Source organism: Tribolium castaneum, chromosome 1, assembly GCF_031307605.1.
Source record: "Tribolium castaneum strain GA2 chromosome 1, icTriCast1.1, whole genome shotgun sequence".
NCBI lineage: Eukaryota > Metazoa > Arthropoda > Insecta > Coleoptera > Tenebrionidae > Tribolium > Tribolium castaneum.
The window spans coordinates 36,721,832-36,744,488 of record NC_087394.1 but is presented as its reverse complement, the minus strand read 5'-3'; the positions used below and the strand labels follow the sequence as shown (position 1 = coordinate 36,744,488).

General features: G+C 31.9%; 3 protein-coding genes across 4 annotated transcripts in view; all 3 read left to right on the top strand.

Annotated features, from left to right (window-relative positions):
• Window positions 1-545: 545 nt before the first annotated feature.
• Window positions 546-4,522, top strand: LOC662666 (techylectin-5B-like). Its single transcript, XM_008192354.3, has 4 exons — window positions 546-747; window positions 3,254-3,824; window positions 3,868-4,101; window positions 4,149-4,522. Exons 1-4 carry the CDS (start codon window positions 622-624, stop codon window positions 4,319-4,321), a joined length of 1,104 nt encoding a protein of 367 aa, XP_008190576.1. The 5' UTR covers window positions 546-621; the 3' UTR covers window positions 4,322-4,522.
• Window positions 4,523-5,542: 1,020 nt separating this feature from the next.
• LOC103312224 (uncharacterized) lies at window positions 5,543-9,325 on the top strand. Its single transcript, XM_015977549.2, has 8 exons — window positions 5,543-5,699; window positions 5,752-6,127; window positions 6,175-6,405; window positions 6,462-6,629; window positions 6,899-6,915; window positions 8,464-8,770; window positions 8,815-9,045; window positions 9,095-9,325. The coding sequence occupies exons 1-8, from the start codon at window positions 5,631-5,633 to the stop codon at window positions 9,292-9,294; spliced, it is 1,599 nt and encodes a 532-aa protein (XP_015833035.2). The 5' UTR covers window positions 5,543-5,630; the 3' UTR covers window positions 9,295-9,325.
• A 7,880-nt stretch (window positions 9,326-17,205) lies between these two features.
• Window positions 17,206-22,657, top strand: part of Ccn — a 29,759-nt gene continuing 24,307 nt past the window's right edge. For both annotated transcript variants that reach the window (XM_015977552.2, XM_015977551.2), the window contains exon 1: window positions 17,206-17,363. In XM_015977552.2, the coding sequence (XP_015833038.1) occupies window positions 17,361-17,363 (3 nt within the window). In that variant the 5' untranslated portion in view covers window positions 17,206-17,360. The remainder of the gene's footprint in view (window positions 17,364-22,657) is intronic.

Here is a 22,657-nt window from a genome sequence, read left to right as displayed (position 1 = left end):
CACCCAATCAGAATGTTTATGTGGTGACCTAATTTTACCTCAAAAAACTTGTCCAATAACGCAAAGGAATAGCAGGCAAATTCCGTCCCCGTTTTTAAAAGCAAACCGAAGACAAAGTAATAAAAATGAAAGAGTCAAAGTTGAATCAACAGAAGTTGTATAAAAGCGTCTTTTATCTGAGATGAAATCCAGCTTTCGCTCGACTCCTTTACTATAAATACCGAACCTGAATATCAAACATTCTAAATTATTAACGTGAAATAGAGGAATCCTTTTGCAGAAAATCCCAATGCTCGAATCCAGACTCGTGTCAATTAGAGTCGACTGCTCGAAAAATAAAAAAACGCATTTTTATCCCAGGAACGGTATTTGAAAATTAAATTAAATCAAATTAAATTTGAAAATTAAAAATCGTTGTACTTTGGCCATAAATCATTGCTATTTATACCAAGTGACTGGTCCATTTAATGAGATATTAAAAGTTGTCCACCACTCGAATTCGGCGATTAATCACATCTCCCGCTTGCACTTTTCTAATTGGAGTAGATCGAGGTTTTAAACAAACTAAGCTCCCGCTAAGTAGTTTCCAGTTAGTAGTTGTGGCGTTCCCAGAGCGGAAGAATGCACGGGAGAGTGCTTTCGGTTTTGTTTTTAGTTTCCGCTGAAATTGCGGCCTTTCATCAGCCTGAAAACGCCAGGTTTCGTCGAGCTCGAAGGGTCAGACACGAGCAGCGCAATGTCTCCATGGTAAGATGTTAGCCAGCTTAAAAAAATCGGAGATTTTTAGCTATTCTTTAGTCCACAAGTCACTTTTCCTTTTGTTGGTGCGATTGTGAAGGTCGAGGAATCCGATCTAACAATGTGCTATTTTTGGATTGCGCGCTGATGTAAGATATTAGCAAACACATTTTTAAATAACCGGGAGATAAGAGGACCTCCTGACGTGTTCTGGATGATTTATGCGTCTAGTGCTGGAAAAGCCCGCGATAAAGTCGGGAAACCGCAACGATATGTTATTAAACAAAGTCGAGGGATAAAACATAGAAGAAATCCTTTAAAAATCACGAGAAAATTGAGAAAAATCGGAGAAAATCTGACTATTGCAAATACAAAGATGAACAAAATATAAATAAAGATATAAAAAAATGTAATAATAAAAATAAAATAATAATAATAATAATAAATAATAATAATATAATGGAAGTATTCAAATAAAATACAAATAAAAGTAAGTTAACTATCTTGAGACCTTAAACATTCAAAGAAAAGACTAAAGAACATTGCCAACTGTGCTAATTTTTTGGGATCAATTTTACTTCTTCAAAATTCATTTATAGTTTCGTTTAAAATTCCTCCAAATTATTAACTAGCATTTTTTCTTAATGTATTCTCCTCCTCCAGATTATTTCATACATTCCTCTCTAGATATTTCTTTGCAATTATTTTCTAGATCTCGATTATTTTATAAACGTTTTCTTATTTTGTTCTTTATTTTCCAAGTTCTCTTTCAGATTCTGTTCTACGTCTTCCCAAAGTTATAGTTGTTTTTTGAAATTTTTTCAAAGTATTCTTTACCACTGGTTTTTCTTAAGATTATTCTATATAGAATATATATAAAATATATAAAAAAATATAAAAAGATATAAAAAGATATATATAAAAAATATATAGAATAAAAAATATATATAAATATAAAGCTGAAATCTAGACTTATTTTTAGACTATTTTAAACACACTTCTTTCTACTCTTTCCAGATTCTTTTATAAAATCCTCTCTAGGTGCCTTTCCAATTTTTTTCTTACCCAAGATTATTTTCCATCTTCCTCTAATTATTTTCTAAAGCCGTCTGTAGATCTAAAATCTGGACTTTTCTTTGCATTATGTTAAAAACATTTCTACATTCTCCAAATTTAGTTTTGGGTTCCAGTGTCTTTTATTATTTATTCTTCTATAATTTTGTTGTATATTCTTTCAGAATATTTTTTGTATTGTTTCTGTATATTTCTTTATTTTATTTTATATTTTTTTACATGCTACCCTAGTTTATTCTATAAAAATTTGTATATTTTTTCTATGTTCTCTAAATTCTTTTTTAGGTGGTATTTAGGTATCTTCAAAATTGTTCTATAATTTCGTTTAGAATTTTTCCAAATTATTTTTTAAACATTATGTCAGCACAAAAGTTCTAAAATAAAGTTGATAATTCCAAAAATAAACTTTGTACCACTGAATCTTTATAATTTATAAAAAAATATTTGGAATAACTCTCTAAAAATTCTTTGCATGATCTTAGAATTCGCTCTGATTTCAAATAATCTCAAAAAAAGTGTAAAAATATTCTATGAATTCATCAAATTAACAACACTGATTTAGAAACTTGGATAGTCAAAAGTAAATGTTCCAAACTTCGTTTAAAATTTGTAGAATTAAGATTTTTTAAAGAATGAAGTAAGCTACAATTTACTAATTCGGTGTGAGAAAGATTTCCTTACAATTTTTTGATATGTAATCGAGACAGACTTTCTCTGGTTTTCTTACAAAAAAGAAGCTTTTATTGCCGCGTTCCTTTATTTAAAAACTGTTGTTTTAGCATAGTTTTAAAAATCGAATTGTTTAGAATAAGATCTTTTGATACTATTATTTTTCAGTTTGTCCAAGTCGTAGAAGATAATTAGGAATTAAAATTTAATTAAAATTAGGAAAACTTTAACCAAATTTTGTCAAATTACCAAAGAATTAGGCGTTTTGTTATTGAACATCAATTTTTATTTCATTTTTGAAAAACATGTTATCCTAAGTTCTAAAGTAACTTATCCGATCGAAAAGTTATAAAAATTATAATAGATCAAAGATGAGACAAACATTGGGTGTGAACATGTGCACGCATTTTAATCAGCCTTGACTAAATTAAAAAAAAATGTTATTGGATCTTTATTACCCCATGTGTTGATTTAGAAAAACACATTTTTTCTATGTGAAAAATGCTAACAATAAACAGTAATTTTGCAATAAAAAATTAAAAAAATCCGAGGTTTAAACCAAAGAAGAAATAGGTGTATAAAAATACGTAAGTCAGAGAAAAACAGAGAAATCTTAAAAGAAAATGCGCCCATTGGAAGAATGAAAAAAAAAGGGAAACAGTTATTGTGAGCTTAGTAAAAAACACACTTTATCATAGATTTTTACGTTACGACTTGACTAAAATTTTAAAATAAAAAATAAAATAAAATAATTTTGGTTTTGTTCACCCAGTCTTGCATTCCGGAGCAACTCGAATACAGACTCACAAGACTAGAAGTCCAAACAGCGGAACAATCTGAACACATTCGTTCCGAACTGAAAGAAAGCAATCACCGACTGCAAACCCTTGAATGGCAAAGTGATCAAGTCGAAACAGCCCTTGAATCCCTCCAGACTGAATTAGAACACCAACACCAACAAACCAACAATTTACAACTCGATAATTTGGAAAAAGGCCTTCAGGTCGTCGTTGCCGCACTCAGAAACATCAACTCAGGCATTGACAATCTTCGGAAAAACATCAAACACTCTACTTTCACCCCAAACTTTCCGGCAAATTGCAGAGAAGTTGAAAAAATGGGCCACAACGTGTCTGGAGTTTACCGCATCCAACCTGAACTGGCCTCCAGCCCCTTTCTGGTTTTATGCGACTTGGAGTCAAAAGGTGGGGGTTGGACGTACGTCCAAAACCGTTACATAGGCCTCCAAGATTTCTACCAAAACTGGGATAATTACAAAATCGGGTTTGGAAACCTTGGGGGTGAATTTTGGCTAGGTCTTGACCACTTGTACCAACTCACAGGTAAATTCCTAAACTTTTATTGTCACAAAAAATAAAAAAATAGGTTCGGAGGTTAACGAATTGCTCGTCGAGCTTGAAGATTTGGACAAAACCAGGGTTTTTGCCCATTATGCTGCCTTCAGTCTTGGTAGCGAAGCTGAAGGTTACAGTTTGAAGGTCCTGGGAGGTTACAGTGGAGACGCAGGTGATTCACTATCGTACCATGCTGGGAGTAAGTTTAGTACCAAGGATTTGGATCAGGACGAATGGTTGGAAGGGAGTTGTGCACAGGCACATAGTGAGTGATGGGTTGTTTGGTACTGTTAATGGTACCGTTGGTTTTAGGAGGGGCTTGGTGGTACCGCAGTTGCGACAAAAGTAATCTCAATGGGAAGTACTTAAAGGGCGAGGTTCCCGATGGGTTTTTGTACCAAGGGATGTACTGGGAAGGGTTCCATGGAGCGAACTATAGTTTAGGGAAGGCCAGGATGATGGTACGACCACGAGCGAGGAATTGAAAAGTGTGCAAAATACGAAAACTGCCAATAAAGTGTTCGAATTAAATTAAATGCTATTGAATGTTTACAGTTTTTGTGTAACTTGTCCCATGGTGTTTATCACCTTTTTTAGTTTTTGATATATTTATTATTATCTTATTTTTCGTCTTCAAAAGTTCTCAAAAAACTGGTACAACTCAAAAATATAATTTTGTCTGCAATTTTTATTGTATTGTATTGTAGTTTATACACTACACTAGTTTACAACGGTTTTTACCAATAGATAAAATAAAGAATTAAATGAATTAAAAAATTATTAAATCTTATACTGAAGTCAAAAAAATAGGATGTTAAGTTTTTTTTTGTTCCTTATAAAGTATCACTTATAAGGTTGGTTGGGCATAATCAATATTCACTAAGATAATAACTCTTTGCCTTACCTAAAATTATTTTCTAATATGCAGGGTGTTTTAAAATGAGCTAAAATATAAACTTGTTTTTTATATCACACTATATTTTTTGTATTTTTTGATGTAGCTTTTAAAACTAATGATTTTGCTTGGTTGCTTGGTGAAAAATTTGAAATTATGTTGTGGAATGGTTTTCAAGGGCCAAAGTATAGCCTTTAAAAAAGCGAAAATGATGGTGAAACCAAAACATTATACGTAGTAACAAGATTAAACAATAACTAAAGGTAAAAAATATAAAGTGAATATTTTTTTAATTTTTTTCTTCAAAACATTTTATCACTTAGACTTAGAACTACGATGGTATAATATGAAACCAAATTTTAATTTTGTTATCTAATAAACACAAATTGTAATTAATTAATATTTTATTTTCAAATAAAAAAAAATAAAATTCTTTACCAGAATTTTTATATCACCACTCTGCTGTTTTTCCCTCTACTTTTTTCCCCATCACCATTTGATATCAAGTAACAAACGTAAAAGTGGGAAGTTTAAAATGAGAACTTAGTTAAGCAAAATTAAAGATTACAAAATTTGTTGGAAAATATGTTGTTAATATAAATTGTTAGTTATGAGACTTTAATAAACACTTGACTTTTTCTTAAATACACAGTTTACTAAGCTGATTTTGTTTTGTTTGTTTTATTTTATTTATTAAAAAAAAACAATAAACTAAGTATGTATACTCATAATCACATTTAATTTAAAAATCTTTGACCTAGTGAGCAAAATAATTTTCGCAATCGCGTTGTAAGTATAAATAAATAACTTTATCACAACCTTTAGTAAAACATAAGTTGTGGCAGGCATTAGATCTGTTGATTAAATGCTTTTTTGTTGATATCTGATTGCTTAAAACAATGGACCTAAAAGTACAATTTGTTTTAATTTTTCTTTTGGCTCATAAAGTGTCTTTAGAAAAATATGAGGTATCTATGATAAATTTAAAACTTGTTAAAATTATAACTTGTGTATTCCCAGTTTTTAAAATTTTCGGTTCGAAACAACAAAAATCGCATAAATGAATTAGAAGAGCAAGTTCAAGAAATATGGGATTATATAAATAGTACACAGGTTGTGAAAGCGTCCAAAAACAACGTTCCAAAAAGCTGCAAAGAAGTGCTGGATAGTGGTAGAAATATTTCAGGAGTTTATAATATCCAGCCAAAAAATACCTCCCAGTCCTTTATGGTTTTTTGTAATATGGAGCTAAAAGATGGAGGTTGGACGTATTTTCTCAACCGGTTCGATGGATCAGTGGACTTTTATTTAGATTGGGAGGATTATAAAAAAGGATTTGGTAACGTAAATGGAGAATTCTGGTTAGGTTTACAACATTTACATGAGTTAACAAGTGGTAAATCAGTAAAAAAATTGATTAATTTACAAATTGATAACAAATAGATGATGGTAAAAACGAATTGCTTGTCGAATTAGTTGATTGGAACAATACAAAAGCTTATGCCCATTACAGTTCGTTTGCTATTGGAAGTGAAGACGAAGGATTTTCGTTGAAAGTTTTAGAAGGATTCAGTGGTGATGCTGGTGATTCTTTGTCGGTCACCAAAGGTATGAAATTCTCAACAAGAGACAAAGATCAGGATGAAGGTGACGCTAATTGTGCTCAATTGTTTGGTGAGTTTGCAAAAGTAAAAAAGAATGAAATAAATTAAAAGTTTTAACAATTCTAGGAGGTGCATGGTGGCATAAAAATTGTATGGCCGCTCTGCTCACCGGTAAATATATGAGGGAAACAGTAGAATTAGATCAAAAAAATAAAGTAATGTACTGGTATACATTTCGCGGAACACAGTATAGTCTTAAAGAAGCAAGAATGATGGTGAAACCAAAAACTTCAAGTTAAAGTATATAAAGTGAATGATTTTTTATATTTTTTCTTCCAAACATTCGATTACTTAGAAACTAGATTTTGTCATCTAATAAATTCAATTTATTTGTTAAAACTTTATTTGTGTATATAAATTATTAAAACTATTAACCTTTCGCAAAAATAAAATGGCCAGGTTACGCAAAAATATGGGACCAAGCGTTTTGTGCCTAAACTATGTAGTTTTCGAAAAAACCGCTGATTTAAAAACAATATTATTGAATTAAAAATAATTTCTAGAGCCTAGAATCGCTATGGTAGGGTGCCATTAAAAAAAAATTAATAACTCGAAAACTAAAAACAATTTCGAAAAATTTTATTCGCTGTATGATGATGGAGTCAACTAGGAAGAACTATAACTTAGGAGACGAAACAAGATACAAAATCGCAGGATTTTCTGTACCCAAAAAAATAGTACCGCAGAGTAAAATGAGGGCGCTTCGAGCGTTATACCGTCTCGGTGTCTAATCGTTTTAGATTAATTAAAATTCAACCAGTTCACTAATTACTTGGAAAAAAATGCAAAAATGTTGAGCTTTGCATTCTCAACAGAATGAGAAAAACTGAGAACTAAAATTTTCATGCGAAACATGAGAAAAAAGTTATTTATAATTTCAAATTTGCGCTCTTTTCCGTATTTTTCAAAACGCTGCGAATACGGTTAAAGATACAAGAAAACTGTTTGGAAGAAACTTGTAGAGAATTAAATTTCCTTTAAAAAAGTCAGCGAAACCGTATCTTTATCTTCAACGGTTTAGGCTTTGAAGACGTTCAAAGATGCTCAAGCAACGGATTTTCTTCCTTTTGCCGGTGGTTAAGTAAATTTATACCTAAACCGTTAAAGATAGAAATATGGTGTCGCTGACTTTTTTGTAGCAACTTTAATTCTCTACAACGTCGTTCCTTTCACTTTTTTGTATCTTTAACCGTATTCGCAGTGTTTTAATAAATAGACAACAGTGCACAAAAAATCGCTAAGAATTATCAATTTGCGTTCTACCTTATATTTTTGCAAACGCGGCGAATACGGTTAAAGATACAAAAAAGTAAAAGAAACAAGGTTGTAGAGAATTAAATTTTCTATAAAAAAGTCCGCAACACCATATGTCCATCTTCAACTGTTTAGGTATAAAATCATTTTCCAATATTTAGCCACCGGCAAAATGAAGGAAATCCATCGCTTGAGCGTCTTTGAATAAATTTGTGGCCTAAATGGTTGAAAATAGGGATATGGTCTCGCAGTCTTTTTTAAAGGAAATTTAATTCTTTACAACTTTCGTCAAAACATTTTTCTTGTATCTGTGACTGTATTCGCAACGTTTTGAAAAATATGGGGCAAATTCCAAATTGATAAAACATTGAAAATGTTTTAAATATAGTTTAAGATATAATGTTTGCAGTATTTTTACCTCCTTGTATTGAGAATTTGATGCTCTATCTGTGTGTACCTTTTCTATTTGCTTTGTGCTAGCCGTTATTTAGTTACAACAATTTTTATAAATTTATTGCTCTGAAAACTTGACGGTAATGGAGCAACTGCGCCTCTGGCGACATTAACGGAACTATCGAGGACGGGGACGTTTTATTTCTACGTCGTTTCATATCCTAACTTTTAGAAGTCCATAGAGCCAACAAACAAAATGTTTGGAACCACTTATTTGGTCACAGGTCAAGTATAATGTCGCATTACTCGCTTATCATTTGAGGAAGTGTATTAATCTGAGACGCTATGTATTTAAAATTAATCATAATTCTAAATTTCGTTTCATTCCAAAAAGTTGTTACGGAACCATCATGCACCGTAGGGCCAAACCTTAATGTGTAATTTTTTCCCAAATAGATATTTTCAGCCCCAGCTACCAAAACACTGCAAGGATGTGCAAACCAGTGGCAAAACCATTTCAGGCTTCTACCGCATCCAACCCCAACACTCGACTGAAAGTTTTATGGTTTTGTGTGATTTTGAGACACGTGGAGGCGGCTGGACGTACATTCTTAACAGGTTTGACGGTTCCCAGAATTTTTATTTAAACTGGAGCGATTATAAAGCTGGGTTTGGAAACCTAGCTGGGGAGTTTTGGCTCGGTTTGGAGCTTTTATACGCCCTGACAGGTGCGCAATCATTTGTGAGACATAATAAAACGTGCGAATTGAAGGTTACGAAGCTAACGAACTGTTGGTCGAACTTGTGGATTGGGATGATAAAAAAGCTTTCGCTCATTACAACGCCTTCAGTGTTGGCAGCGAGAGGGAAGGATACATTCTTAGGATTCTTGGGGAGTACAGTGGTGATGCTGGCGATGATTTAAGTATCAGTTTGGGGCGTAAATTTAGTACACGAGACAAGGATCAAGACTCGAGTCCTGAAAACTGTGCCGTACTTTATAGTAATTTAATAAAAAAAATTGGGTAAAAATAATTCGGTGTTTATTTAAGGCGGGGCTTGGTGGTACAACAACTGCATGGCCTGTCAGCTGACTGGAAAATATTTGAAAACCAAGGATTCAACCCTTGATGAGTTAGCAGGCCGTGTCATGTACTGGAATTCCTTCCGGGGCGTTTCCTACAGTTTGAAGCAAGCCAGAATGATGGTGCGTCCAAGAAGAGAAAACTTAACACTACCACACCGAAACTAATTTTGTCGAAATAAAGCTAGTTGATTTAAAACAGTCTTTAATTGTGCAAACACCAAATTACGCGCTTTTAATTGTCTCAACGATTGGAACGATGCAGACATCATACAAACAAGATTTAGCTCTAAACCAGTCATGCGGAACAGCAATGGCTTTCGGTTAGATGCTCACAAAACATCCGGTTTTTAATCAGAAAAAAGCCAAATGAAAAATGAAACAATACGTCTGTTGGAGCGTTTGCCAACTTTTTTTAATTAAACCGAACACAATGTAAACATTTTTCTCGTTAGCCAAACATATTTTTTAATGATGGATTAAAATAAATTACAAGAACGACTACATGAAATAAACACCGACTGCTTTACTGTCCCAAGCCCTGAATGCAAAAAATCAAAATCCCTGACCTGTCTTGCAATTGTGCGCTTTATGGTTTTTTAACACCCGTTATAACCGTCGTAATTGCTGTTTCATTTTTCCAAATTTTTTTCACATTTAGCTATTTTTCGTTCAACTTTTGTCCTTGCATCTGATACATTATTATAGATAAAAATGATTTTTTATTTGATCAACCAGTCTTCGCTAAATGTAAGAACATCATTTTTTTAAATAGTTTTCAGTAGAGTAAGATTTTAGACAAACGGCTATTTTATTTCTTACCTAATTAATTAAAAAATTAATTATTTTAGGGAGCCCATTTTTTATTTTTTGCTCAAACAACATTTAAGCATCGTTTTTTTTATAACAAGCAATTAATAATTACTTACCTTAGCAATTAATTTTGATTATTAAACATCGGAAAAAAATCGGAAAAACTTCCTTTTATTTTTGTGTGAGCTAATTTTTGCAAATTTGTTGGGGTTTATTTAAAATAAGACAGCCCTTGGACTCTTTAAAATAAGTGAATAATTCTTTTTGCATTTGATAGCCAAAGGTTTGAAGGTCGTCCCAAATTTTCAAGATTCTCAATTGTCAAATTGCAAAGCTACTATGATTTTTTTAAAATGATAATTAAAAAATGATTATAAAACAGTTTTTTCAATGGCAGTGAAAGGAACATTAATTTTTGTGCAAACTTTTATCCACATATCATCTCGTATCTCTTACAGTTCTTAAAATAATCCCAAAAAACAAAATTTTAACTCATTATTTTCATTTTTAATCAAGTAATCGTCCAAAAAATACGATAAAATTGTGTTAGTAATTAAAAAAAAATTCAATTTTTTCAGCAGTTTCATTCAAAAAGTTCCAAATTCGATGGCTGACTGAGTTACTTTACATAATTCACTAAGATACAGAGTGTTTATAAAAAAGTGTAGGATCTCAGGTGGATCTGGAATTTGAATTTACAGCATTTAATCATTTTATTTCTATAAAATTTCTGAAAAGTATCAATATTTATCTGCCCAGGTAACCAGTAAAACTATTTTTTTTATATACTAATATTGATCGGTTTTTCTTGAAAGAAACGACAAACTTTTAATGCCTACTACGATCTCACATTCATTTATGGACACATTGTATGATAAACTATAATTAAATATTAATGTTTTACTACTTATTCGATAATAAACCAACTAAAAAAATATTAAAGTTTAACAATTGTTGACCATTTTGCAAGGTCTACTTGATTGACTGTGAAAATTACGAAGTAAAATCCGTTTTTTGTGATTTTTTCCAAAAACTGTAAGAGATGGGTATAGGACGTAGTGAAAAAAGTCACCATAAATATCGATTTTCTTTCAATTGCTTTGAAGAAAATAGGAGTTATAGCAGTTTTTTGATAACCATCTTGAAAAAATCATATTAGCCATGAATTTTGACAGTTGACAATTTTGAGAAAACTCTTCAAACCATCGGTTATTGAACACAAAAAAAATATTCACTTATCAAAAAGGATTCAATGGCTGTGATATCTTAGATAAGTGAAAATTTTAACAAAAAAAATTGACACATGTCAAAAACTATGACAGATAGGTAGCAACGATTTGGGTAAATTTTACTCAGCTAAAGAAGGTGAATTCAAATATGTAATAAAAATGTGTGGTTTCTATTTGATATTTAAAACTTGGAGCCAATTTTATTGAACTTCCGAAAATTCAGCCATTTTGAAAATAAGTTAGAATGGTCGACTTGGATCGTATACAAAATTTTAAAGCTCTAGCTATATTATAAGTTAAAAAGTGTCTAATGTAGGTGCTAAAAGAATCACCCTGTATGCATATAGGTCATTTGGGATTAAATCCCTGGCCACCAGTTGCTGCCCACGTGCCAGAACGCCTCATAATCCCTTGGCACGTGTTATGCAGCGCAATGATTTTCAATGATTACGGGATCGATTCGATGCCTGAGTGTCATTAACTCAGAGTTAACAAGCGTTCCGTTATTACCGGAGCGTAATGACAGTTCATAAACCGTGCAAAATATTATTTCCTTTGGAAATTCCAGGTGGGTTGTGTTAAAGCAATCCATCGAGCTCTATTAAGGCGTTAATGGTCCGCTATTGATTGATTGTGCCAAAAGAGGCGGAACATCGAGCGGCCCACAAACTATGATTATTCATGATTTATGTTACGATGATCACGACCGTATGGAAATGCAATTATCCGCCGACAAATTGTCACTTTAGTTTCGATAAATATTTTCGCTCCAGGCATAAAAACTAGGGATCGAAGTTTTCTCGCTCATTCTTCTTCAATAAATATTTAAGAGCTCGAAACTCGATTCATTGAAAGTGGATTAAGCTCGACAGTGGTGATCTAATTCCGGTATTTCCGGTTTTAAAATATCACGATGTGTGAACGGAAGTGTCGTGTTAAAACACCATCCATCTTCCACTTTATACACAGTGAGACAAGCAGTAAGCCCGGACTCCCGGAGTGCTTTATCCGGGCTTCAAGACGGTCCAATAAGCATCGAGGGATCTCGACTTAATATTTCCGTCAAACATAATAAATTAGGTGGCCGCAGCTCCGGAACTGTAACGACAGAAACGTATTGGAATTTCTCACTTTCCGGAGTTTTAATCGTGTTTACAAGCCGGAAGTAAGCCCGGATTAGGCGGTTTCGAGGAGATTGGCAGCCGAATGAACAACCTTGCAGTTTTTAAAAGGCTTCATCATAGTTTAAAAGTGCCAAAAGCTAGAAGAAAAATTAACTTAATCGCGTTTTTGTGTTTTATTTGTTTTTGTAAAAAAATTAATACAATATAAATTATATTTCTAGAAATTACAACAAATTTTTTTAGGTTCTCGCTGAAAAATAAAATTTCAAGTTCTGTTAATTAAATCAAGCTTTTTATTTCAACGCAGAGTTGATCGAGAGCTATCACGGATTAACTTGTTTATAGCCTTCAGGCCCAAGGTTAGAAAAATGCATTCTGAGTGGTAAATAATCCAGCCAAGTGTAAGATATTTATCTTGCCGGTGTAAAGGGAGCGCAAAGACGTGATAATGATGTAATCAAATTGATAGCTGAGCTAACGACGACATTTGAAATATTTTCTAGTTGGTATTCATCTTTAAGCTCGCTAACACCTGAGCTGAAACCATAAAGCTCCTTCACTCGACTTAATAATTAACTTCTAACGTTCCTTGAAACAAATGGCCAACATTTCTCAAGCTTGGTTTACATAATAATGTCTTTCCCAACTAAAAAAATTCAAACACAGATCGATTGAAACTAGCTTCAGGCGCTTTAATTTTCCTCATAATTAAAGCCGCGAGCAATCGTCGAGTGCACTTGACCCAACTACACCTCTCAAATAAACCCTTTGATTAAATTGCTGCAACAATCGCAAGCGCCTTTCAAGTTTCTTTCTGTAACTTGCTACAACTTCATTGTTGTAAATTTTGCAATAATTCCAGGCCTCGGTTCGGTAAATTCGGTCATTTATCACGTCGTGTTAGCAAATGAAATAAAACGCTCCCGTGGGACGAAAATTAACAAATAATTGATAATTTCGTTTGGTTTAGTGGACTTTTTAAAGCATTTGTCACGTTCACAGGCCGTTAAATATTATTTGTAAATTTACAAGCGTTTAATTCGAATTATCGATCTGTAAACAGGATCGGTATTATCCGTGCGGTGTGGATTAGAGATGGGTTTAAAATAAATTGCGAAATTTGATGCGAGATGCGTGTTGAGGGAAATTGGTCGAATCGTGTTGCGGTTGGGCATTTACATGCAACTGTCATGTTGGAATTGCATTATTTCGGGGTAAAATTATCGAGCGGCAAAATCCGAAAAAATCACTTTTCAAACAATCAAAGTTCAAAATTCTAAACTCAAAAAAATTTACTTTGTAAAACCGTTACAAAAAAAATTAATGCAGTCTTCTGTGTCTTGTAAACTGTCCACAAAAATTTTCACTAAAAATAATTTAATAAAGTTAAATAACCTAAATGAAAGTGAAAATATCAAGTAGTTTTAGCGATTTTTCCGGAAACTATAAGATTTATAAGTTTTAAATTAGTTCGTTTATTGTAAAATCCGAAACCGCTCCGGTTAACGGTTTTATTTTATGTCACTAAAAAGTTCAAAATGGTGGATGCGCCAAATTATTAATTTAAAAAATTCATAACACAAAAACTAAAAGTCGTAGAGCAATGCGGTTTGTTCCATTGAATTCAGTGGTTCATTTTCTGTATTATACCAGCTTTTCACGAGATTTAAAATTTTCAATTTTTTTGCTCAAATTTCCTGAGTAATACTTACTTACCTTCAAAGAGGTGAAAAAAATTATTTTTTAAAAGTAACTCCAGCAAATTTTTATGGACTTCTACATGTCTCAACAACCCACTAAAGTTGTTAAAAGTCCACAAAAAGTCCAAATGTTCGATTTTTTTATGTTTGATTTTTTCAATTTTTGTCGAAGTTTTTGTCGATTTTGTGTATCCGGAACATTTGTCGAGCAATACCTCCGGAACTATTAGAGATAACCCCATAAAGTGTATTATCGCTGGAAAGCTCTTTAAATTATCTATTTTTTCCAAAAAAGATTATTGTTCTCCGACTAATAGTTTTCGAGTAAATTGCTGCTAAATGCAAAAATTGGTAAAATTAAAAAAAATTCATAACTAAAAAACTATTGGGAATTTGGCAATTTCCTCGGTGCCAATCGATTCCCCGGATCATTTTGCATAGGTATGGATCAAAATAGTTCCACTTTTTACAATAGTTTAGCCGTAAATAAGAAAATAAGAAAAATTAAAAAAAAGTTAACACCCCCCCCTTACAATCGGTCAATTTTTAAAGTGTCTCAAAATCAAATGAAACCTATTCTATCTTATAGATTTTGATGTGCTCTTTACGATGGAACAAACCGTTTTCTTCTAGCTCTTTTAGTTTGGCCGTAATCGGCGTTTGAAAATTGGAAATTTTTTTGCGAGATATCGCTTTGAGTCCTATGCCATTTTGTAGAGTTTTTTATTCCGGTTATCCTCCATTGTTCCGTTTCTCGATATCTTTAATAGTTTCGCCGTAATTAGCGGTTGAAAATTGAAAAAAAGCGAAAATGGAAACCTTTTTTTGCGTTTTTCTCGGAAACTGTAAGACTTAGAGCAACGAACAAAAAATGATCTGATAGCGCTTAATTTTCTCTATTTTTTCGATTAAACCCGGAGCCACTCCGGGCAACGGTTCCGGCTACAGAGGCGATCAAAGTTTTTTACTAAAAAAATTCATAAAAAAAAAAACTAAAAGTCGTAGAGCATTGCGGTTTGTTCGATTGAATTCTACGGCTCATTTTACATATTATATCGATTTTTCACAAGAATTAAAAATTTAAAATTTTTTGCCTAAATTTAGGGTAGCCATTTGTCATAGTGAAAAATTTTATTCATTAAAAAAATTCATAACTCGAAAACTAAAAGTCGTAGAGCAGTGCGGTTTGTTCCATTAGATTCAGCGGCTTTTTTTCTCTATTATACTAATTTTTTACGCAATTTAAAATTTTCAATTTTTTTGCTCAAATTTCCTGAGTACCTTCAAGAGGTGAAAAAAAAATTTTTTTTAACTAACTCTAGGAAATTTTTATGGACTTCTACATGTCTTAACAACCCACTAAAGTTGTTAAAAGTCCACAAAAAGTCCAAATGTTCGATTTTTTAATGTTTGATTTTTTCAATTTTCGTCTCAGTTTTTGTCGATTTTGGGTACTCGGAACATTTGTCGAGCAATAGCTCCGGAACTATTAGAGATAACCCCATGAAGTTTATTATCGTTGGAAAGCTCTTTAAATTATCTATTTTTTTCAAAAAAGATTATTGTTCTCCGACTAATAGTTTTCGAGTAAATTGCTGCTAAATGCAAAAATTGGTAAAATTTTAAAATATTCATAACTAAAAAAACTATTGGGAATTTGACAATTTTCTCGATGCCAATCAATTCCCCGGATCATTTTGCATAGGTGTGAATCAAAACAGTTTCACTTTTTGGAATAGTTTAGCCGTAAATGAAAAAATAAAAAAATTTAAAAAAAATTAACACCCTCCCCTTAAAATCGGTCAATTTTTAAAGTGTCTCAAAATTAAATGAAACCTATTCTATCTTATAGATTTTGATGTGCTCGATGGAGCAAACCGTTTTCTTCTAGCTCTTTTAGTTTGGCCGTAATCGGCGTTTGAAAATTGAAAAATTTTTTGCGAGATATCGCCTTGAGTCCTATGCCATTTTGTAGAGTTTTTTATTCCGGTTATCCTCCATTTTTCCGTTTCTCGATATCTCTAATAGTTTCGCCGTAATTGGCGATTGAAAATTGAAAAAAAGTGAAAATGAAAACATTTTTTTTGCGTTTTTCTCGGAAACTGTAAGACTTAGAGAAACGAACAAAAAACCATCTGATAGCGCTTAATTTTATCTATTTTTTCGACTAAACCCGGAGCCGCTCCGGGCAACGGTTCCGGCTACAGAGGCGATCAAAGTTTTTTACTAAAAAAATTTATAAAAAAAAAAAACTAAAAGTCGTAGAGCATTGCGGTTTGTTCGATTGAATTCTACGGCTCATTTTACATATTATATCTATTTTTCACAAGAATTAAAAATTTAAAATTTTTTGCCTAAATTTAGGGTAGCCATTTGTCATGGTGAAACAGTTTATTCATTAAAAAAATTCATAACTCGAAAACTAAAAGTCGTAGAGCAGTGCGGTTTGTTCCATTGAATTCAGCGGCTCAATTTCCGTTTGATGCAAAATTTTTCCAACACTAGCTTACTTACGAATATATTTTAAAAATTATTTTATATTAAAAAATGGTGGATGCGCCGTGTTAGTTATTAAAAATTCATAACTCAGAAACTAAATGTTGTAGAACAAAACGGTTTATTCCAGTAAATTCTGTGTATCGTACTTACAGGTGTTTAATGACAATTACATTTCTAAAACTTTTAATTACAATCTCAAAAGCCTTAGATTCTGAACGAATTGAATCGACTTTTTTTAACAACTATTCATCCTAGATCATCATAACGAAATGCAGTGTCGAAGAACGTCAAATAGAGCACGATTTTTGTATGTTTTTTTAAAGAGAATTATTTTTTATTACAAATAAAAGACTTGAGACTAAATACTCGTAGTATGTATTTCGCTAAAGTACAGTTTTGTAAACAAAATTGTAAAATAGGTATTTAAAACTGTATAAAACGTTGCAAAAGCATAACGATAATCCTCTCCATCAATCTACTTTTCCATTTCCTCCCACTTTTGCCAACTGCTAAACCCTGCAATTTATTTGGTGCCTTCCCCGTGTTAAATTCATTCCATTCATGTCTGCCGCTTGTTGGCAACACCTCACCGTATCATAAAACAGCGAAGCCTTTGGCCGATTCATGAGTGAAAGAATGTAAACAGAGAGTTTATAAATTCCTCGCACGGCAACACGCCAGTGGTAGGGTTGCGGCAAAGAGCATGCGTTTGAGAAGAGACGACTTGCTTGACGTCGTCGCTCAGTGCAGTGCACTCGAGTCCGGAAAATAAAGAGCGTCGCGACGCCGCCGAGTTGAAACGTGACGAATGATCCAGACATTACGCATTGCACCACAGGAAATGACCAGTGTCTAACTAAACCAACAACATGGTAAGAAACTTCTTTTTAAACGCTTTGAAAGTGTAATTGTGACCCGGCGCCTCCACCATTTTTACAATTGTAGGTCGAGCGAAATAATCGCTGGTAAACTGGAAATGGGTTCGTCAAGGTTAATGGAATCAATGTTGTTGCATGTTGTACGCTACTAAAATTAATATTCCGCTCGGGTTATTACCCAATTTTTCAATGTGAACAAACACCTGTTGACACAAATGTTATTTAAAAAATTATAAACTTTATCCACTGCTTACAATACTTGTGCACAATATTACAATATATTACTGGAAAATACTTGACAATAATTGTACATCATATCAAAACTTTCGAACAAAGACAAGAATTTAAATAAACCAAAACAAAATAGTCAAAACTCCAACAAAAAACAAAAACCAAAAAGTTGGATAATTCAGCACAAAATGATTAAGATAAAGGTTCAGTAAATTTGGAACAGTAAATTGAAGCCTCGCCAACATGATTATATTTTTGAAATACAACATTTTGACGTCTCAGTGACAGTTATGTCATTTGTTTTTGAGGTGTAACCTCAATTTTCATTTTTTAAATGACAACCGACATTTTTGTTCCTTGTTTTAGATAATTTAAATTTTTCTGGTAATACAAAAATTAAAAAATAAAATTAAAAATTAAAAAAAATATTTAATAAAATAAAAAAATATTGACAACTAAACATAATGGGCTTTATTTTTTTGTTTTTACAATATATTTTATAAGTGGTGATTGTTTATTATATTCTTTTGTATGTACAATTAGCATGAAAATATTTAATATGACACATGAACACAAAAAATAAACAAAAAGCAATTACCTCTTATACAATAAAGCACGAACGAAAAAATTAGGCTCTTTGTGTAATACCATCAATAACTTCCGTAATTTGAATTTTCATTTCTTGTTTTTTAGTTTTTTGCTTTATTTCAGGCATTTTTGTCATTACATTGTCAAAAAAGATAGAAAATTTCACACGTCTATGTCAGTGAGATGTCAAAAGTGCCCGAAATTTTTGCTCGCCACTATACTTACCAGAAAAATGAAAATGTGTACTGTCGAAAACATAAAATATGTCAGTTGTCATTTAAAAAAATTAAAAAATGACGTCATTTCTCTAAAACTAATGACGTCATAGATGTCATTATGGTGTCAAAATGTAGTATTTAAAAAAAATAAAATCGACCTGCTCTAGAATTTTTTTGAAAAATGACTCGTAACAAATATATGAGTTTTGTGCTACTTTTGGTTTACCTGTATATTTAAAAATCTCATCAGTGTTATGAAAAATTTGAGAATTTCACAGAAAAGTCAAAAGAAACATTTAAATAAGAAATTTTTAGAAATATTAAAACAAAGCTAAAAGTACCAAGTAAGAAAAATAATAAATAAACAAAAAATAAAGTAAAAGTAAAAGCAAAGCAGTAACTGAAAGTTTTTCATTTTTTGACAAAAGCAGTGAAAAACAAAAATGTTTCAAAAAAAGTGCTATAGAAATTGTAAATTAAACGTTAATTAGAATTGCTCTCGCGATTGTTTGAAAATATACAGGGTGTGTTTGCTGAAAGTACATTCTTACTGTATCTCAAAAACTAATAAGCATACAATAATTATCACTTGTTATTAAATTTGCTCATGTTTTTTTCTACAATTACATCCGTTGCATCAAAAAATTGTTACTAGTCCTAAAAAAATTATTATTAAAAATTTAGTTTTTTCACAATGTAACACATTTAATTGTAATAAAATTATTTGAAATTGTTATTCACGATTAATTTGAGTGATAACTAAATGGCAAGTAAATTTAACTCAATAATAAGACTTTATTAATTAATTCAAGATACATTATAAAATAAAACAAAAAAGATAAAAAGTTAATAAATTTATAAGTATTATTTAAAACTTCATCTCTTTTATCTTGCTTTATTTTATGCGAAAAAATTGCTTTTCGTTTATTTTTTTGTGGTAAAAATTTAGAAAACAAAGACGTTGTATAAAAAAATAAAAAATAAAAAGTTTTAATATCAAGTTAATTTTCTTGACCACGGAGGAGTAAAGTCGATTGATGTTCTTATAATTTTCTTTCTTATAATCAGTACAATATATTGAACGATTTCACTTTTACGATGTTGTACAATGTATAACTTCTTTGATTTTTTGCGATAAGCAATGTAAAATAATATTGATAATAACAAGTAATATTTAGCAATATAAGGCATTACACCACACAATACTTCTACAAGACCCTTTGCGTTTATCCGTCCATAAAGCTTGGACCCCTTTTAAAAGACAACGCCATTAACCATCTAATTCCGCAAATATTTCCATTTGCCGTAACAACATTTTATGAATCCGCTCAAAACGTGGACAATGTACATGACAGTCCTATTATTTCCGTCCCAATTCGATCACACCTGAATCTGATATTAATTCCATTTCAAGCGTTTTAATTTAGGTCCATGTAAATGAAAGCAAGGCGAATTTTTCATCGGCTAAAGCCGGCTCAAAGAAATGGTAATGCAAAGCACGGATTTAGAAGCTCGTAACTCCGCATTGTCATACAATATTTATACAATACTCGCTTAAAATGGCCTCGTTTCCGGTCCGAAACCACCGCGTCGGATTCCTTGTACCTTTGCCTATTGTATGACGAAATTGCTTCGTATCAACTGTTTGCCGAGACGGTTTTAATATTGATACAACTCTCTCCCTCCATCTGGATTATTACTGCGAACGGAACGGAAAACTATTTCCAGGATTGAGATTAATTTTTTCGTGGTTTATTGTATCTGCAGTACGCAAAAAAGGAGACGGAGGTGCCAAGGCGGTGGTTGGGCACTTGGCCAAATTTATAAATCTTTCAGTTGTGATGAAAGTTTCACCTCAGTGTTGCACTCAATAAGAATTCAATAAATTTCTAATTGCGACTCATTATTTTAGCATCTTTTAATAACTGAGATAACAAAATTTCAAACCAAAATATACAGGATGTCCCAACGATCTTACTAATAGAAATAATAAGTTTTTTTGTTTTCTGAATTAAAGCTGCAGATTTAAAAAGCCTGGGTTATTGCAATTTGCTTCGTCCAAAATTGGTAAAAATTTGTGCACAAGCGTCGCCAGCGTTGCGGTCGTTTAATTAAACCGGTTGTTTATTTAAGCATAATAACATTTGGTTTGACTTGATAAGGGACAAAGGTAACCGCAAGCAGCCCATCGTGGTTGTTGGAAATGACCACTCGGATTCGGTTTGTGTTGGTTTAGGTCATCTCTTGCAAATAAAATTTCCTTGAATTCTCTGAAAATAAAAATTTCCAAGTCAACAAAGCGAATCGAGTGCGCTTATTAAGCTCCTGTCGACAGGACTAGATCCTTGCTAGGACGTTCATTTCACAGCTCATTTGCGCCAAACAGTGTATCATTGTCGTGGCCGTGGTTGGATGTAATACCGGAGGCTTTGTTAGCATGCATGACCGACCGCTTGTGCGGCATTAACCTAATCTTCCTCCAAACCGCTCTCTTTTCGCTACTGCGAGAGGATCGAGGGTTTTTATTAAAATTGCTAAATGAAATATGGGAGAGACGGGGCTGAACTACGAGTTGATATCGGGGCTTTGCCGCCTTAACACAAAGACAGGTTTTTACACAGCTTAAGAAGCTGAGAGAATTGCCGGAGGGATGGCATTGATCACGATGCGCTCCATTGACCACATAATGTGTCTTAAATCTAAGAGAAAGCAAGCTTTGCTGAGATACACCAAAAGCTAAAAGTCAACCCATTTCACAACCCGAACAGAAAAATTTTAAAAATACCGATTTAATTTAATAATGCAATGATTTTTTTTGCTATAAAATTTGTAAGAACGCATCCTTTCATAGGTTGTTTCTTAAGTAATCAGATTAAAAATACACTAAACTACTGAATTAATTTTTTTCTTTTAGAAAAAAAGATTGCAATGTCTGTGCTGATATTGACTGCATTTTTACACATTTTATTGTTTTACTTCAGTAAAAACTTTCAGTGGATTTATAGTAATACTAAAACTAAACTACTTTGTGTTACAAAGTTATGAAACAATTGAGAGGGCCCTTTTAACAATGCTCTGTAACCTTACAATTTGCACTGTTAAATAATTATTTAAAAAATTCATAACTCAAAAACTAAATCTTTTAAGGCAAAACGGTTTGTTTCAGTGAATTCTACGGCTTTTTTTGCGTGTTATACTACTATTATTACAACCCTAGTCTTTTTGAGAAATTATTTTAAAAAATATTTTTAAGTGGGAAAATGGTGGATGCGCCGGGTCATTTATTAAAAAATTCATAATTCAAAAACTAAAAGTCGTACAATAAAACGGTTTGTTTCGTTACATTTTGCGGCTAATTTTACGTATCACAAATAATAAAATTTTGAATTTTTTTCTTAAAATTAAGATAGCCGTCACTATGAAAATTAGTTAACGAAAAAAATTTATAATTCAAAAAATAAAAGTCGTCGAGCAAAATGGCTTGTTGTAATGAATTCTAAAAAACAGCCGAGTTATTTATTAAAGAAACAACTGCATGCCAAATTTTACATAAATTCAATAACTATTTTTAAAGAAAATATGTAGAATACAAACAAATTGGGGTAACTTTTTGAAGCAAATGACAGATTTTTTTTAATAATTACTCTATGTTTTTTTGAACTTTTTCGTGTGATACCTTATATATTTACATCTCAAAATGTGACCCAAACAAAACTTTAAAGAATGAGAAAAAAATTACGTCAGCAAATGAATAAAGCAGTTAAAGCAATAGCAATATTTGCAATTCCAAGTTAAATGAAAATATTTCAGACGGTTTTTTTAGAACAAATCAGTATAGGTTTTTAAAACTTTTTTTAGTAAATTATATTTAATTTTCAACTGAAAAAAAAGATCAACTTTTTGTTCAGAGTGAGGAATCATTTTTTTGCATCAGCTGACTTTGTAAACACTGTTTTCATTTAATTTTAAGTAAACTTTAAACTAAAAACGATTTTAAACGGTTTTGTTTTTAAAATGACGGAATTATTTTTTAATTTTTTGGTTTTGGTTTCACACTGAACAAAATATTTTGAGAGATTCTTGTAGAATAATAAATGAGCATAACTCTTTTTTCTTTAAAATACAACGAAACAGCAAAGCTCCCCGAATTTGTTTAACTTTGTACTGAAAACATTTCAGACCAATATTTGTTTAGAACACGATTAATCACCAAAATTGTTCAGAATTATTTGCCTATTTTTTACGTTTTGT

Bases quoted from the DNA above. Each gene is read 5' to 3' on its own strand.
- LOC103312224 (XM_015977549.2), top strand. From the start codon at position 5,631: ATGGACCTAAAAGTACAATTTGTTTTAATTTTTCTTTTGGCTCATAAA. The intron at 8,771-8,814 runs GTGCGCAATCAT...TGCGAATTGAAG, and splicing joins GCTTTTATACGCCCTGACAG to GTTACGAAGCTAACGAACTG. The intron at 9,046-9,094 runs GTAATTTAATAA...TGTTTATTTAAG, and splicing joins AAACTGTGCCGTACTTTATA to GCGGGGCTTGGTGGTACAAC.
- LOC662666 (XM_008192354.3), top strand. From the start codon at position 622: ATGCACGGGAGAGTGCTTTCGGTTTTGTTTTTAGTTTCCGCTGAAATT. The intron at 748-3,253 runs GTAAGATGTTAG...TTGTTCACCCAG, and splicing joins AGCAGCGCAATGTCTCCATG to TCTTGCATTCCGGAGCAACT. The intron at 3,825-3,867 runs GTAAATTCCTAA...ATAAAAAAATAG, and splicing joins CCACTTGTACCAACTCACAG to GTTCGGAGGTTAACGAATTG.